Genomic DNA, 19,081 nt, shown 5'->3' with positions numbered 1-19,081 from the left:
GTTAACATTTCAGTGCACAGCAAAGGAAAGCAGTGTCAAATTGTTGGAAATATCATTGTTGGATATGACGTTAAATCCAAAGCTTTACTTGCATGTTTAATTGAATGGTAAAAGTGATGCTGTTGAAAGAACATTCCTCTCACAATCAACACCACCTGAAGTAAATTTGATGCTCATTTGTATTTAAACTCTTTGATCTCTCTACGCACAAAGCCACTGCCTTTCTATGCAATTTGCGAGACACAAAGTATAACAAGATGAGAATAAACCCTAAATGAGCACAATTATTATGCTTTACCTGTATATGCCTTCAGCACTGTAAGAAAGCAAGTTGTTATGCCAGGAGATGTATTAGGCATCCTCTTTATATATCCAGGTGATATTTCAAGTTTATGGAAGATTTTGCCATATGCACCTGAAAGTGTTTTAGAAATGGTGGTATACCAAATGCTGCGCATTATTTCTCTGAGCAAAGGCATACTGGAAATAGCTAAAGCACAACAATAAACATTGAAAGATGTGGATCTAGTAAAGGTTATATTATTATCATGCAATGGGCCCATCTGCATCCTATTTCCCAGTGAATTAAGGCTACATCCACACTACGCCGGATAAATCCGTAACCAAAGCTTTTTCTCTTTGTTTTTACCCTCCCTCCACACTAAAACGGCGTTTTTGTCTCCTGAAACCGGAGCTTTACAAAAACCCTTTCCAGGGTGGATATTTTTGAAAAATTTTTGATCAGTGTGGACGGGGTAACTGGAGACTTTTGAAAACACTGTCAGACGACAGCGTGCTATTTCATTGTTTTCTTGAATGCAACCTAACAATTTCAGAACAGACAGTAATGAGACTGAAGCCAGAAGAGTTAGAAATGTACTCACCAAATACTTTGACCCTTAACTTACTGAATAAGTAAGTATACTGTACTCACTTTGCCCTGTTTTCTGTCCTTGCTCGTATGAAGGTGGTTTACCTATTTATACAAGTACTTCTCTGACAATAGATGTGTAACAGCCTAATGTAACATTGTATGGAAATACAAGATAACACTGATGCAGACATGTTTTATACAATTAACAAGGTGCTTTATTAATGCAATAGAGTTAGTCAGTTTTTCAATGTTTGTCATCAGCCAGGTCAATCTGTCCGTGAACTCCCTGTCGGTTGCCTCCGTATGCTCCAGTATTTGTTTTTTTTTTTGTTTTAAGTTCTCCAGTGCGAGAGCCAACAGCAGTTCATCGTTTTAAGTTTTACTAATCTGTAAACTACACAAACGCGCACTTTCACGGCAAGATTTGACACCAAACATGCTGCTTGTTTTTGGTAGATGTGTCCTGCGCATGCCCAGTAGGAGGAGATTCACCGAAATCTCTGTTTCAGTGTGGATAGAGATATTTTCAAAAACGCATAGTGTGGACGCCTATCATATTTACGCGAAACCGGCATTTTCAGAATTATCTGGTCTAGTGTAGATGTAGCCTAAATGTGAATATAATCCCACCAGGAGTAATGGATCTTAACACCTCATTAGTAGCAGTAAGAGTGATCACAGGGACTTTCTTAGCGCCTGTACTTTGTACCTGTTGGATCTCTGAGGTAGATATTCTTTGCTTATTGAAGTCACCTTCTGTGCTCAGGACACATCTGGTGAATTAACTGGGTCAAAGTCTTCGTCACAGTATAGTGATCACCTTACAGCATGCACTTGAATAAATTCCATGGATAGTTCTTCTTCGTTTGAAAGCTGGCTTTTACAATCTAACTGAAAAGGCATCTGCGGTCAGTTATGATGCAAACCCCCTGCGACTGGCAATCTGCATTTCTTTCTGCTTTTTGCTCACCTTTTAAGTGCAATTTTGTGATTCCCATCTGAAACCAATTGCCACTCCTGAAAGGGCATATTTCTGATATAGAGTGGATGGCAATTGATTATACTGATATGCTGATTTAAACTCCGATGATGAAGAGCTTGGAGTCATTTGGAAGGAGAGAGAGCGAGAGCGAGAGAGAGAGAGAGAGAGAGAGAGAGAGAGAGAGAGAGAGAGAGAACGAACACAATAGAAGGGACTTTTTTCCTTACCATTATTCTCAAATTTTGAAACAAAATATGGTTAATTTGACTTTCTTGCCATGTGGTTAAAAAAGCTGAATTCTGCAAAAGGAACAAAATATTACTTGCCCAATAATTGCATGCCCTATTGTGATTAAGAAACAAATGTACTGTAAAGATACAACCTGTAATCTCCATGCCATCCCACAGTTTCTTATTGCCCTATACCTCATGCTATATACCATTGTAAAGAGGCATTGCAGCTCATTTTAATTTAGGGCCCTAATATTAGTAAAGATTGTGTACTTAGAATTACCACTATGTCACATTTCCAATTATTATATGTCACTTTCTGCAAAAAATTTCAACAGAAGTATTAATTAATGAACATTAGTGTGCTTTATACTGCTTCTAACATCTTGCATGGATCTATATTTCACGAGGATACCATGTAAGTACCAAGTCAGTGCCGATCCAGTTCTCTTCTGGTTTTAATATGTAATTAATACTGTTGATTCCAGTTAATTGAGCCATTGGTTAATCAGGGCAGCCTCTTAATTGGGACAACTCTTAAAGAACAAAAACAAATCAAGAAAATAGCCGAGATTCCGTTTGCTTACTTGGAACCCTGTGCCACTTAATTGGGACTGGAGACTGCCGTCAAACAGTTTCTAACTAGTGTCAGTGGCATGCACGTTGTGTGGCTATTAGACACTACACTCTGCTTAGAGTTTTTAAACAGTATCACGTTTGTGTGCTTGTGTTCAAAAAACAGTGATTGTTGTCACAGATTGTTGGCAAAAAGATCAGCAGTAAGACAATGCAGTACTGTTTTGCTCACTGCTGTTTCAAGCATTTAGTCTTGGAGATGCCAGAAATTGCCAGGAGTGAAAATGAAATTATTTCACTACCTCAATAAGTTAGGAACTACGAAGAATTTGAAGATATCAGCAAGCATCTTGCATGTTATAATGAAAAAGAAGATTGGAGGATGCAATCATCAAAACCATTGTCGAAGGCAGTCCATTATTTGTTCTAGGAGTATGTGCTGATTTTGATTCTGTAAAGTCAATCAAAAGAACATGGCAGCGTACATTGGATATATTCCTCAGTCAGTAAATAATAGGAACTAATACACTGTATCAGTTTTGGTAGAGTTCTAATTTGTTCTGTATTTCATTTAAATACATAATTTGTTACTCAGTTAAATAGTTGCTGAATTTTTTATACCCTTTCTAAGCTATTTCCATGAACTTCAGTTAATTGGGACAGTTGCATAATTAGACCAAAATGTACTGGTCCTGATGAGTCCCAAACAACTGGAATCCACTGTATTTAAAATTGTGGAAGAAAGTGGCATTTAGTAATTGGAAATGAAACATAGTAATAACTCCTGAGTATACAACCCTCAATTAAATGAGGGAATTTCCAATTTCCACTGCCTTTCTGCAATGGAAATATTTGAAATCAGTTGGACAAGAAACACTGCATCTTACTGCTTCCAAAGCCAAGATGGCACAAAGGGTAAAGCTTGCTTATTTTAACAATAACCACTATCTATGCTATTTTAGATAAGTTTAAATAATCATTATTAGATGACTGACTAGTGAGAAAAAGGCGGACTTTTTTTGAAAATTATCAGAGCCATAATTTCAGCCTTTAAAAGTAAAGATTTCAGATCAATGGGACTTCTATCAAGTTAAATTAATTTGTTCTGAATTGCAGGTGAGTAAACCATCAGTTTTAATAAGTTACCCTTAGAGAAGTGTTAAACTGTGATGACTTATTGGCTCTACAAGCAAGTATAAGTTTTATTAAACTATACATACTGTACATTCCTGTCAATAGTGCCAGCAACAAGACATTACTTCTTAACATTGCCTTATGTACTTACAGGATTTCAGAACCTGCATATAGATGACCAAATGACCCTTATTCGGTACTCATGGTTGGGCTTGCTGGTATTTGCAATGGGATGGCGGTCATATAAGCATGTCAAAGGAAAAATGCTGTACTTTGCTCCAGATCTGATTTTTAATGAGTGAGTAAATGCATCCTTTTGTTTTCCCTAAATTTATACAAATTTGCTGTCATGGATCTATTTATTTAACTGCAGCTTGCATATTCAAAACAGGTTATGATTTGAAGTCTGAAGTAATAGGCTGGTCATTATTGACTAAGTTTGATATTTTATATTTATTCTTTAATTGATCAAATGACACTAATATACCTCCTTCAGAACAATCTCCTATATATCTAATCCCTTTTTGAAACCAGTTGTATAAAAGTTGGTTATCCATTTTAAAAGGAATGTTTATTTTGAATTAAAGGTCTCTTTGCAAATAAAGATTTCCTTATCTCATCATCAACATTTATCTTATTCCATAAATCAATCAAATGTTTTAATATAGGAGATTCTTTCTTGTCCCATATCCATTTAGATTCCCACTTACATATAAATCTTCTGATATATTTTCTCCTATTTTATCTAAGTTCTATTCTAATCCATGCCGGTTTATCTTCATCAAAAAAAAGATGCAAAAAATCTAAGTTGATTTGCTTTATAATAATTTTTGAAGTTTGGAAGTTGTAACCCTCCTAGGTCAAATTTCCATGTCAATTTTTCCAACGATATTCTTGACATCTTACCTTTCGAAAGGAACTTCCTCATACATTTATTTAACTCTTGAAAAAACTTCTGCGGTAATTGTATTGGTAGTGTTTGGAATAAATATTGTAATCTAGGGAATACATTCATTATTACAGCATTTACTCTGCCTACTAATGTTATTGTTAACATCATCCATTTATGAAGATCTTCTTGAATTCTTTTTAATAATGGTAAATAATTTAATTTATATGAATTCTTTATATCATTATCAACTCTTATACCTAAATATTTTATACCATTTATCTGGCATCTAAATTGAGTTATTAATTGACATTGACTATAATCTCCTTTAGTAAGGGGTAGGATTTCACTTTTACCCCAATTTATTTTGTAGCCTGATATTTTCCCATATTCCTCCAATCTAGAAGATTATTTACGCAGCAAATACAATCGGTTTGTTAAATAAAGCAAAACATCGTCAGCAAATAAATTAATCTTATATTCCTCCTGGTTATCTCTGAAACCCATAATATCTGGGTCCAGTCTAATTAATTCAGCTAATGGTTCTGTCGCCAACACAAATAATGCAGGTGATAATGGACAATCTTGTCTAGTTGACCTTGTTAACTGAAATGATGTTGAAATTTGACCATTTGTCATTACTTTAGCTTTGGGATTAGTATTTAAGGTTATAATCCATTTTATAAAAGATTTTCCTAATCCAGATTTTACCAATACCTTAAATAAAAAGTCCCATTCCAATCTATCAAGTGCTTTTACTGCATCTAAAGCAACTGCCACACTCATTTCTTCCCTCTTTTGTGCCAGATGAATTATACTAAGTAACCGAGTTACATTAGCTGCAAATCGTCTATTTTTGATAAATCCTGTTTGATCCATATGTATTAATTTTGGTAAGTATTTAGATAATCTATTAGATAAAATTTTTGCTATTATTTTATAGTCAGTGTTCAACAAAGAAGTAGGTCTATATGATGTTGGCTTTAAAAGATCTTTATCTTCTTTTGGCAATACTATTAAAATAGCTGTTGAAAAAGATTCTGGAAGTTTATGCGTTCTTTCTGCTTGGTGTATTAATTCCATAAAAGGAGAAATTAGTAAATCTTTAAACTCTTTGTAAAATCCGGGCAGAAAACCATCTTCTCCTGGGGATTTATTACTCTGAAGTGATCCTAGAGCTTCTTCGACCTCTTTTAATGTAAAAGGCATATCTAATCCCTTCTGTTCTTCCTTTCCGAATTCAATTTTGGGAGAGTTATTTGTGATAAAATCCTTTCTATCTCAACATTATCATTTTGTGATTCTTATTGATACAGTTCAGAATAAAAATTCTTAAAAATTTCATTAATTTCTAAAGGTTTATAAGTAATTTTATTTACATTTGTTCTAATTGCATTTATCGTTTTGGAAGTCTGGTCTGTTTTTAACTGCCAAGCAAGAATCTTGTGTGATCTTTCACCTAGTTCGTAATGTCTCTGTTTAGTTCTCATAATTGCTTTTTCTGTTCAGTATGTCTGAATTGGATTATATTGAAACTTCTTGTTAACAAGTTGTCTTTGTTTTTCTTCTGTCATATATCTTTGAGATTCTTTTTCTAATTTTGTAATCTCTTTCTCCAATTGATCTGTTTCTACCATATAGTCCTTCTTAATTTTAGAAGTATAACTTATTATCTGACCTCTCAAATATGCCTTCATTGCTTCCCATACTATAAATTTATCATCAACTGAATGTAAACTTGTATCTAAAAAAAACTGAATCTGCTTTTTCATGAAATCACAAAAATCTTGACGTTTTAATAATATTTAATTAAATCATCTGTAAGTCGATTCCTCTTTATCCATCATTATCATTGTCATTATCAAGGGGGAATGATCTGACAATATTCTTGCGTTATATTCCATATTTTTCGCTCTGTCTTGAATATTCATTGGTAACAGAAAAAAATCTATCCTTGAATAAGTTTTATGTCTATTTGAATAAAATGAATAATCTCTTTCTTTTGGATTAATTCTTCTCCATATATCAACCAAATTTAAATCTTTCATCAATGATAGCTAAGTTTGCTACTTTTGATTTTGTAACAACCTTTATTGATCTATCTAAAACTGGGTCAAAAAAAAATTAAAATCTCCACCTATTAATATTTTGTCATATGCATCAACCAAATTCAAAAAGGCCTCTAGTATAAATGTTATATCATTTTCATTTGGTGCATAAATATTCATAAGAGTCCATAGTTCTGAAAAAAATTTAACGATGTATAATTACATATCTCCCCACAGAATCAATTAATTTATTTTGTATTTTAATTGGTAAAGTTTTATTAACCAAAATTGCAACTCTGCTTACCTTTGAATTAAATGGAGCTGCGATAACATTTCCGACCCAATCTCTCTTTAATTTCTGATGTTCTATCTCTGTTAAGTGTGTTTCTTGTAAAAAAGCTATATCTATTTTCTTTTTCTTAATGTATGTTAAAATTCTTTTTCTTTTCACCAGTCCATTAAACTCATTAACATTTAAACTTTTAAAATTCCGTAAATTAGTCATTATTTTTAATAGAGTTACTCCAATCTATAATAATACCTAATCTTTCAACTTTCGTAGTACCTTTTTAGTATCTTTTTAAAATTCTTCATGTTGCTATGTGTCTCCCCGCCCCCCACCCCAGGATTGTTCAGGCAAAGAAAGAAAGATAAAAGAAAAATAGATTATAAAGAAAAAAATAACAAAATACCCCCCTACTAATGTTGTGAATGAAAAAAAACACAACATTACCCCCCTCCGTTGTACGGGTCATGGCAATCGCCATGATTACACACGTGAATCCCATAGCAATCGATCTGAAGTTCCCCCAGCTCCCCTGTAACATAAAAAAGTATATATATATATATGAGAAGAAAAAAAATAATATCACTACTCTCAATTAATATTTCTCAAATTTTAACCTTTCTCTCATTGTATCAGATAATTAAGAATATATTTAAATATTGTTCTGTCCATAAACATCCATCAGTTCCATTCACTGTCCCTGTCTTCATCTTTAATCCGTTTCACTTTTAAATCTTTGACTGTAATTAGCGAATATTTGGGAGTTCTTGTGCGAATTCTTCTGCATCCCGATAATCAGTAAAAAATCTTCTTTTTCCGTCATCAAAAAAAATTATCAGCCTTTTTCCCATAAAACTTTTTTCGCTGGGTTAAATTCCTTCTTTCTCTTCAAAAGGTCATAACTTTTATCAGGATAGAACAGAACTGTTTTCTCTTCTATCATCAATGGCCCGTTTCTCTTTCTGGCACGTTGGGCAGCCGCCTTCAGGATTTTTTCTTTATCTTGATATCTTAAGCATTTTATCAAGATTGATTGTGGGTTTTGATCAACTTGAGGTCTTGGTCTTAAGGCTCTGTGAGCCCTTTCAATTTCATTTAACTGGGTTCATTCTTCCATTTCCAAAATTTCTGGGATCCATTTTTGAAAACAATTTATTGGATCCTCTCCCTCTATACCTTCTTTAAGTCCAACAATCTTAATATTGTTTCATCTGCTAAAATTTTCAAGCACATCCACTTTTTCCAACAACTGTTTTCTTTCTGATGTCCAGGCAGAAATATTGTCTTCCATTTTATTCACTCTGTCAATGGTGTTTCTTCCAAGTTTTTAATTTTCTTGTCCATTTTGTCCTGTCTTTTCATCATTTTATCAAACATAATCTTCATATTTCAATATCTTTTTTATTACTTTTAATGCTTTTAATTCATGCATTATTTGCACCAAAGTTTTTCTTATGTCTCCATCACCTCCAACCTCTTCCTGTCGCTCTTCTTTATTTGTCTCTTCATCTTCATCTGATTTATCCGGAGAATCTGATTCCACCCCATCTTCACTTTCACTTTCAGTTCCGATCATAGCTGGGATTTGTAGTTTGGGTTCCTTGTGTTTGCGCATGCCCTTTCTTTCACGCATGCGCAATTCCTGTTGCTCTTTTTTTTCGGAAACGGTTGATGATGCCGCTGTTTCCTGTTCTGTATCACCAGAGGTAAAATGCAGTTGAGTCCGAGGCTCTTTCATAGTGACCAGCCTTGATTCTTTTCCAACTTGTGTTGTCTTCAAAGTAGTAGTTTTCTTCTGCTTCTGCGTAGGAGACATATCTTAAGACAATCCTGAATAGTTTATAAGTGGTTTTTAAAAAGTATTTACTAACTTTCCCTCACTTAAACGTTATTTTACTGGTTTTTTATGGGAGAGCTGGATTTCCATGTCTCGATCCTACGTCATCACGTGACGTCCCCCCATTATTGACTAAGTTGAGCCGACTTCTAATGAACCCATTCCTGGTTCAGATTGTGATGAGATTTTACATTTGTATGGGGAGTTCTGACTCCAGTTTTACATTAGATTTTAGTACATCTGAGGGCCTGCTGAGTGGAATGAGGATGAGCTGCACAATGTAACTGAAGGCACTTTGCATCTGATCTAGGTAGGGTGGGTTGACTTGAGGAAGGTAGCTCTATTCATTTAAAAGGTACTGTTACCCTTTTGGTAGATGCAAAGCACAGGTAAGTACTTAAAATATTTTACTTTAGTTTATACGACCATAAGACTTAGGAGCAAATTAGACTATTCGGCCCATCAAGCCAATTTCTTGATGGTCTGCCATTTCATCATGACTGAACCATTTCCCTCTCAATCTCTATCTCCTGCCCTCTCCCCATAACTTTTCACACCTTGACCGATCAAGAATGTATTAACCTCCACTTTAAATACACCCAATGATCTGGCCTCCATAGCCATCTTTGACAACAAATTCCATAGATTCACCAACCTCTGGCTAAAGAAATCACACCTAATTTCCATTCTATCTAAATGGATAGCCCTGTATTCCGAGGCTGTGGCCTCTGAGCCTGGATTCCCCTACCACAGGAAACATCCTCTCTACATCCACTCTATCTAGGCCTTTCAACATTCAATAGGATCCCCCTTCATTTTTCTATATTTCAGTGAGTAAAAGCCCAGAGCCATCAATACCTCCTCATACGATAAGCCTGGAATAATTCGTGGAGTCATTCTCGTGAACCTCCTCTGAAACTTCTCCAATCTCAGCAACTCCTATCTTAAATAAGCAGCCCAAAACTGCTCACAATACTCCAGGTGAGGCCTTATTAAACCCCAGCATTACATCCTTGCTTTTATATCCTAGTCCTCTCAAAATGAATGCTAGCATCGCATTTGCCTTCTTCACCACCGACTCAAGCTGCAAATTAACCTTTAGGGCATCTGGCACAAGTACTGTACTTCCAATTCCCTTTGCACCTTAGATTTTTGTATTTTCTGCTCGGTTAGAAAATAGTCTCTGTTTTTATTCCTTCGACCAAAGTGCATGACCATACACTTCCCAACACTTTTTTTTGCTATTTGCTACTTCTTTGCCCATCCTCCTAATCCGTCAAAGTGCTTCTGCAGCCTCCCTGTTTCCTTCATCCAAATTATTGACATACACTGTAAAAAGAAGTGCTCCCAATACTGACCCCCTAAGAAAAATGACACCAGCAGCCAATCTGAAAAGGCTCATTTGCCTCCTACCAATCACCCAAAGCTCTATCCATGCGAGTATCTTGCCTTGGTCTCTTAACTCATTAAGCAACCTCATGAACAGCACCTTGTCAAAGGCCTTCTGAAAATTCAAGTACACAACATAGACTGATTCTCCTTTGTCTGTCCTGTTTGTTATTTCCTCAAATGATTCCAACAGATTTGTTAAGCAAGATTAAGTAAGGAAACCATGCTGACTTCAGTCTATTTTATCATCTGCCTCCAAGTACCCTGAAACTACATCCTTAATAATCAACTCTAAAATATTCACATCCACTGAGGTCTGGCTAATTAGCCTATGATTTACTTCCTTCCATCTCCCTGCCCCCTTAAAGAGTGGAGTCACATTTGCAATTGTCCAGCCCACTGGAAATATTCCAGAGTCTAGTGTTTCTTGGAAGACCATTACTAATGCCTCCACAATGTCTCAAGCTACCTCTTTCAGAACCCAGTGGGATGGTCAGTCTGGTCCAGGTGGCTCATCTACCTTCAGACTGTTCAGTTTCCCAGAGAACATAGTGATAGTAACTGTACTTTCTTCTACCCTCTGACACCTTCAAACTTCTGGCATACCACTAGAGTCTTCCACAGTGAAGACTGATATAAAATAATCATTGTGTTCAACTGTTGTCAGCCCCCAGCCAACACATACTCCACTCTCCCCTCCTACCCCTCCTCACAGCCCCCCACCCTGCTCTCATGACTACACCCCTCCCCCATCTGAAACCACCACGGTGGGCTTCACAGCTGAGCAGGTGAGAAGACAGCTGAAACGTCTCCACCCAAGCAAGACTGCAGGCCCAGATGGTGTCAGCCCCAGGGTGCTCAAAGCCTGTGCCCCCCAGCTATGTGGAGTACTTCACCATACCTTCAACCTGAGCCTGAGTTTCCAGAGGGTTCCTGTGCTGTGGAAGACATCCTGCCTCATCCCTGTACCGAAGACACCGAGCCCCAGTGGCTCCAATGACTACAGACTGGTGGCATTGACCTCCCACATCATGAAGATCCTGGAGAGACTTGTTCTAGAGCAGCTCCTGCCTATGGTTAGGCCACACTTAGACCCCCTCCAGTTCGCCTACCAGCCCTGACTAGGAGTTGAGGATGCCATCATCTACCTGCTGAACCGTGTCTACGCCCACCTGGACAAGCCGGTGAGCATTGTGAGGGTCATGTTTTTTGACTTCTCCAGTGTGTTCAACACCATCTGTCCTGCTCTGCTGGGTGAGAAGCTGACAGTGATGCAGGTGGATGCTTCCCTGGTGTCATGGATTATTGATTACCTGACTGGCAGACCACAGTACGTGCGCTTGCAACACTGTGTGTCAGACAGAGTGGTCAGCAGCACTGGGGCTCCACAGGGGACTGTCCTGTCTCCCTTTCTCTTCACCATCTACACCTCGGACTTCAACTACTGCACAGAATCTTGCCATCTTCAGAAGTTTTCTGATGACTCTGCCATAGTTGGATGCATCAGCAAGGGAGATGAGGCTAAGTACAGGGCTACGGTGGGAAACTTTGCCTCATGGTGTGAGCAGAATCATCTGCAGCTTAATGTGAAAAAGACTAAGAAGCTGGTGGTGGACCTGAAGAGGGCTAAGGCACCGGTGACCCCTGTTTCCATCCAAGGGGTCAGTGTGGACATGGTGGAGGATTACAAATACCTGGGGATACGAATTGACAATAAACTGGACTGGTCAAAGAACACTGAGCCTGTCTACAAGAAGGGTCAGAGCTATCTCTACTTCCTGAGGAGACTGAGGTCCTTTATCATCTGCCGGACAATGCTGAGGATGTTCTACGAGTCTATGGTGGCCAATGTTTGCTGTTGTGTGCTGGGGCAGCAGGCTGAGGATAGCAGACACCAAGAGAATAAACAAACTTATTCGCAAGGCCAGTGATGTTGTGGGGGTGGAACTGGACTCTCTGACGGTGGTGTCTGAAGAGAGGATGCTGTCTAAGTTGCATGCCATCTTGGACAATGTCTCCCATCCACTCCATAATGTACTGGTTACACACAGGAGTACGTTCAGCCAGAGACTCATTCCACCGAGATGCAACACATAGGAAATCATTCCTGCCTGTGGCCATCAAACTTTACAACTCCTCCCTCGGAGTGTCAGACACCCTGAGCCAATAGGCTGGTCCTGAACTTATTTCCACAGCATAATTTGTTATTATTTAATTATTTATGGTTTTATATTGCTGTATTTCTACACCATTCTTGGTTGGCGCGACTGTAACAAAACCTAATTTCCCTTGGGATTAATAAAGTATGTCTGTCTGTCTGTCTGTCTGTCAACTGACACTTCCTCAGCACCCATTATTATCACTCCAGTGTCATTTTCCAGTGGTCCAGTATCTACTCTCACCTTTCTTTTACTCTTTCTATGTCTGAAAAAAACTTCTGTATCCACATGGATGTTATTGGCTGTGTTACCTTCAGATTTTACCTTTAGTCTCCTTATGGCTTTTTTCTGTTGGTACTTAAAAGTTTCACAGCCCTCTAACTTCCACTAATTTTTGCTCTATTACAGTATATGCCCTCTCTTTGACTTCTCTTGTCAGCCACAGTTGCATCATCCTGCCTTTAGAATACTTCTTACTTGTGTTACATATCCCGTAACTGGGTGTCTTACCAGCAAAGATAGAAGTATCTGTTGGAGTCTGGTGGTACTATTTTCAGCAATGTTTATTAGTATAAATATACAAATCAATATCAATGCAAATATACAGATAATGCACATTAGCAATACTAAACCTAAAAGTATGGGTATAATAATAATCAATAATAAACAAGCTCTATTGTTGTCTAGGGGATAATGAATTGTCATATGTGAGTATAAAGTTCAGTTCAGTTCATACAGGCTGAGGTAGTTGTTGGTCGATGTGTTGTAATTGTTAGAGAGAGAGAACGATCAAACAGTAACAGCTATTGTCTTGCAAACCTTCCTTTACAATCCTGATCCGTCGATGTGTTGTTGTGGCCATTCAAGTATGACCCCTCTGTCCTTTAGCTAGACCGTTCTTCTGTGGTGGACTCGTCACCCAGGCAGGGGTGGACACACACACGAGCCCCCACCGGCCTCGCTATAAACACTGCGAGTTAAAATTGACTGATCCGTTCGGTCCCCGATGCCCCACACTTTCTCGTGGGTTTCTGATGCTCATTAGTGTGTCTCCTGGTGCATCTGAGTGGTGTCACCCCAGACCTTACTTTTATCCCCGCTCACGGGGTCTCCGGTGTCAATCAGGTTTGAATGATTTAACCCATCAAACCAGTCCACTCTGGCTGTCCACTGAGGGATTTCAATGAGCAGGATGGTACCACGTAAACAGCCCTCTCTGCAGCCATAAGTCCGAGAGTCATAACATGGTGGATAAACATAACTCTCTCTCAGGCTGTTATCAGTAACAGATGTCCTGGCATGTTTTCTTTTGTCTCTCTTACTCTCTTGTTAGCAGCATCGAAATAGTACCTGTTTGTGATTCTTCAAAAGGGGGGGGGCATGGGTAACTCTGCACCCTTCTGCCCATCAGAGTTGTTCATCCTTCGTAACACTTGGGATGTACTGCATTTATCCTGTACCTTCCGGATTGCTCCCAGAAACTACAGCCACAGCTGCTCTGCTGTCATCCCTTGAGCGTACTCTTCGAATCAAATTTAGCCAGCTCCTCTCTCGTGCTTCTGTAATTCCCTTTACTCCACTGTAAAACTGAAACATCTGACTTTAGATTCTCTCTCACAAGTTCCAGGGTGAATTCTATCATATTATGATCACTGTCTCCTAAGGTTTCCTTTACCTTCAGCTCCCTAATTAAATCTGGTTCATTACACAATACCCAAACCAGAATCACAGATCCCCTAGTGGGCTCAACCACAAGCTGCTCTAAAAAAACGTCTTATAAGCCTTCTACAAATTCTCTCTCTCAAGGTCCAACACTAACCAAATTTTCCAAATCTATCTGCATATTGAAGTCCCCTATGACTATTGCAACATTGCCCTCTTTACGTGCTATTTCCCATTGTAATTTGTAGCCCACATCCTGGCTGCTGTTTAGAGGCCTGTATATAACTTCTTCAGGGTCTCTTGGTCCTTGCAGTTTCTTAACTCTGCCCAAAAGGATTCTGCAAATTCCAATTTCACGTCACCTCTTTCTAATTAAGTGATTTCATATTTTGCCAATAAAGCCAGACCTCTGCCTACCTGTCTGGCTTTTTGATGCAGTGTGATTCCCTTGATGTTAAGCTTCCAATTATGATCTTTCAATCATGACACAGAGATGCTCACAATATTTTCTGTTTAATAATTTTAGTACATGTTAATTTATAAATAATATTTGTTCTTTTTTATACTTGGGTCATATTGATATGTATTTTTGATATCACTAAAAACTTACCATCTCTTCAGAATCTTTGTGGGTGGCAATGGCTGTTGCAGGATCTCTGATGAAGCTGATTCTGTGTCTCAGAAAACCTCTTGAGTGCCAGGAATCTACTTACCTGGTATTTTCCAAACAGGAAATGTAATCCAGGCTGGCAGACAACCAGGGACAGTTTATATGAGGATATTATGCAGATAGTATAGAGACCCAACCATGTTATTGAAATTGTTTTCTATTCATTTTGAGCCACACACGAACAGTACTTTGGAAGTATGAATAAGGCATTCACCTTAAGTTGCTTGGAAAAGTTAAATGATGGAAAGGTCAAAACTATTTCAGGAAGATTTAAGCTATTTTTGAACAAAATTACCAGCTTTTCCAAAATGAAGGAAAATAGACAAGATAAAGGAAAGGGGTAACAAATGAGAGTCAAATCCCTTGGATGGATTAAGAGGTATTGCAAATTGCTGTCTATAAACCTGTATTACTCATTTACACTAATCTCCTTCACTAGCTTACACTTCTTCCAGTACATTTTATTTGCCTCGGCAAAAGAAAATCCAAAGTGGGCGTCAGTTGAGTAAACTCTAGCTGATAGAGACCACATATACAGTACATTTAAAAGTTATCTAAAGCTGTTTAGTTGGGAATGAAAGGAAACTGTTGGTGATCCTGAATGATTCACCAGTTATTGTATATATAAAACCTAAATTAATATTGTTGTCTTGGAATTAATATTTGAGGACAGCATTGACCTCACAACCCAATAGTAATAATATTACCCATTAACTTTGGATATCATTGCTGTAGGTGAAAAGAATATTTAATCTGGTCTCCTGCAGAGGGATTCATTCTTTGACAGTTACAGAAAGGCATACTGATGTATAGAAGCATATTTTTCCCATTTCATCCGCTATGACTTTTTCAGAATTTCCAAGAAACACATTAATTTTCTTTTTTCAAAGAATAAAATAAACCTGAATTACAAGCAGTGACTTCTTTAAACATCAGAATGAGGAAGAAATGTGAACTAAGTGACTTTGGTCATTGAATGATTGTTGATGCCAGATGGGGTGATTTGAGTATCTCAGAAACTACTTAATTCTTGGGATTTTCATGCACATCAAACTCTTGAATTTACAGAGAAATTACAAATTTACAAACAAATTAGAAATTAGAATTAAAATTAGAATTTACAAACAAAAAAATCATTTAGTGAGTGTCAGTTCTGTGGGTGAAACTGGCATGATAATGAGAGAGGTCAGAGGAAAATGCTAGGTTGGTTCAAGCTGACATGAAGGTCGCAGTAACTAAACTACCATGTATTACAACAGTGGTGCACAGAAGAGCATTTCTGAATGCAAAATGTGTTGAACCTTGAAGTGGATGGGCTACATCAACAGAAGACCATGAAAATAAACTCAGTAGCTATTAGGTACAGAAGGTGGTCCCTTCTGATAAAGTGGTCCCTGAGTGCATTAACAATAATTTTAGAATTATATAACAAAACCTTTCTGTCTCCATGAGATACAGTACATAATTGTAAATAAATAGCTGCAGAGAAGCCATTACACAAGTTACTAATAAAGCTTAACACACAAATTGGGAGCAAGCAAACATGAAGCAAGCCCAAAATGATGCTAAATTATTTATGTTATATTTGATACCTTAATGATTCTGTCATAACATAGGCACAGACATCCAGCACAAAACTGCAACAGAAAATGGGGATAGAGCTGGCATTTCTATTTCAATAATCCTCCTGTCCACTTCCTCTCCTATTGTACCACAGTACTAATCTTATACCTCATTATTACTACACTATAAACTAAGATGAATCTTATGGTAGTAAAGAAACATCTGAGAAATGTTTTCCTCAGACGTCAGTAGCCTTTTCTAAGTATTTCCCTTGGGTGGCTGTAAATTGTGTTTCTACAGTAAAGCAGGACTCAGGAAGCTGATTTCATTGAATACGTTACTCAGCCACAATAAACACTTTCCTGTTACACATTACAGAGTAGGGTAAAGAACTTAACTGCCCATATCAATGCATTTTGTCTCAACCTATACATCCTTCCCCCGCCTTCTCTCTTATTTCAAACCTAATGTATTTCCCTATGCCATTATTGGCAAGGGGTTAGAGCTCCAAAGTATTGACTGTATTCTATTTCCAGTACTTTTCATGCTTTTGTTACCAATATTTATGGTTTTCTGCTCCAGTTGAACTCATTGAAGTGTTAAAGGTGCCCTAAACTCAATAGAATTTCTAATCCTAACAGAATCTTACACATCCAGTCTGTGGAATCTACCAATCTAACCACTATGTAATGAGACCATCAAGATTAAGTATTTAATAATGCAACAATTTCTGTGAAAACATTTTCCATCTGCTGTGATTCCACACAAATTTTCAAAATCCCTTGGGCAACATTCTTCACTATTCATGATCTTAGCAATTTTTGTGTAATCTGCAATGTTACAAATCAAACCTCTTACATTCTCATCCAAGTAATTTCTGTAACAAACAACAAAGGACCCAGCACCAATCCCTATGGCATGCAACTTATATCAGACTTCCAGGCAGAAAACTCCCCATTAACTACCAATCTCTGCAGCTTATCTCCAAGCCAATTGTTGATCCACTTCGCCAACGTGCCTTAACTTTCCGGACCAGCCTACCATGTGGGACCTTGTCAAAAGCTTTATGTAAGCCAGATCTACCACTCCATTTGTCCTGCTTAAATTGATCAAATGAAAGGGTCCAGCATAGTTTTGCTACCATTTGGTTTAAAGTAAAATAATCCTGAATTTGAAATCATTTAATTGTATAAAATCATGTGGGCCTCTTTAAACTTAATTCCTTCTATTTCCAGGTGAAATTGCATCAACTGGGAGTTTGAACTAGGTCACTAGTAGTCAGGTTATCAACATGCAAAGTATTCAAGAAGGATCTAGTTCTTTCCCAGTGTATATGACGAATAACCTCTTCTCGGGCTTCCAACCAAGTACAGGTATCAATTTTAACCAATGTTTCGACGACAGACTCTGCCATCTTCTTCAGGGATGATACCTGGGCACGTCTAATCCATTGGTATTTATACACCCATCGTCCATCCCTCCTGATTGGTTAGTCCTCATCCAATCAGGTTTCCACTCTCCCACCTTGTTTACAATTGAATTCCAGTTCTGACTTAGAATGTGACCTTCGTCTTTGTTAAAATTCTTTTTCTCTAGTATTATTTCAATGGCTTCATCCACCAGGTAGCCCCAAAAGCTGTTGACATGGTACAGTAGCTTTGTGCCTTTGAAGTCAATCCTATAGCATTATGAATGCAGTGCTCTGCTACCACCAATTTCCCTGGGTTACCCAAATAGACATAACTCCTGTGCTCTTTGATGTGGGTTTCTGCCATGTGTCCCCTATGGTGGATATCCGCTGCTCCACATCCAGAGGGAATCCTGTAAATCCCAGCCATCCTGAGTCCCAAGTCAGATTTGACCTGCATAAGCTGGGATTTCAGCTTCCTTGCGGATTTGTGGATGGTATTAAACTGGTACTTCTTCAGGATCCTGGTGATCCGTCCAGAAACCATGGAAATAAAGGGAAGACAGGTGGTGTGACAGGAGAACAACTCTATGTTGGGAGGCGTGATGGTGGCTGTTATTGTTGAGGTAGAAGTCGGTGTGAGTGGCTTTCTAATAGAGCCATATCTGAGGCTGCCTTCCAGTTTCCGTTGCATTAGAATGTCCAGGAATACGAGGCAACCATTCTTCTCCATTTCCATTGTAAATTGAATGTTTGTATGTACACTGTTCAGATGGTCATGGAACTGTTGGATTCCATGAGCCAACTATGAAGATGTCATCGACATATCTGAAGAAGCATTTGGGGCATGAGGGCACTGATCTCAGAGCCCTCTCCTCAAAGTTCTCTATGTAGAAATTAGCAATAGTCGGTGACAAGGGCCACTCCCTCCATTTGCTCATTGTAATTCCCCTTATAGAGAGAGATGATATAAGAGTGTGTTCAAAAATGTCAATGGTATTATTATCAAACCTTGAACACAGAAGCACTAAGCTGATGGGAACTATTGTGAACAGGGACACCAAATGGGAACCGACCATTACGTCCTCCAGAGTCAAGGTTTGATAAAGGTACCATTGTTTCTTTTGAACACACCTTTACATCAATGTACTTCCTCTATAACAGACTCCATCCTACCACCCAACATAGAGTAGTTCATTCTACTTTGTTTAACTGTGCAAAAACTATTTCAGACTCAGAGAGTCTCCATGAGGAAACAAGACAATTATGCACATCGTTGCTACAGAACAGCTACAAGGTGAAGTTAATTAATCAAGCCCTTAAAAGGGCTGATGAAGAAAACAAAAACCTAACAACAAGGAGGAACCCGTTGCT

The 19,081-nt window shown here is 37.9% G+C and overlaps 1 protein-coding gene across 1 annotated transcript in view; it reads left to right on the top strand.

Annotated features, from left to right (window-relative positions):
* LOC132390909 (progesterone receptor-like) overlaps positions 1–19,081 on the top strand; it is a 293,767-nt gene that overhangs the window by 221,476 nt on the left and 53,210 nt on the right. The window contains exon 5 of the mRNA XM_059963444.1: positions 3,950–4,094. Coding sequence (XP_059819427.1) covers positions 3,950–4,094 — 145 coding nt within the window. The remainder of the gene's footprint in view (positions 1–3,949; positions 4,095–19,081) is intronic.

Source organism: Hypanus sabinus, chromosome 3, assembly GCF_030144855.1.
Source record: "Hypanus sabinus isolate sHypSab1 chromosome 3, sHypSab1.hap1, whole genome shotgun sequence".
In the NCBI taxonomy this organism is placed as follows: domain Eukaryota; kingdom Metazoa; phylum Chordata; class Chondrichthyes; order Myliobatiformes; family Dasyatidae; genus Hypanus; species Hypanus sabinus.
The sequence above is the reverse complement of the archived record's forward strand: the minus strand, read 5'-3'. Positions and strand labels throughout refer to the sequence as shown.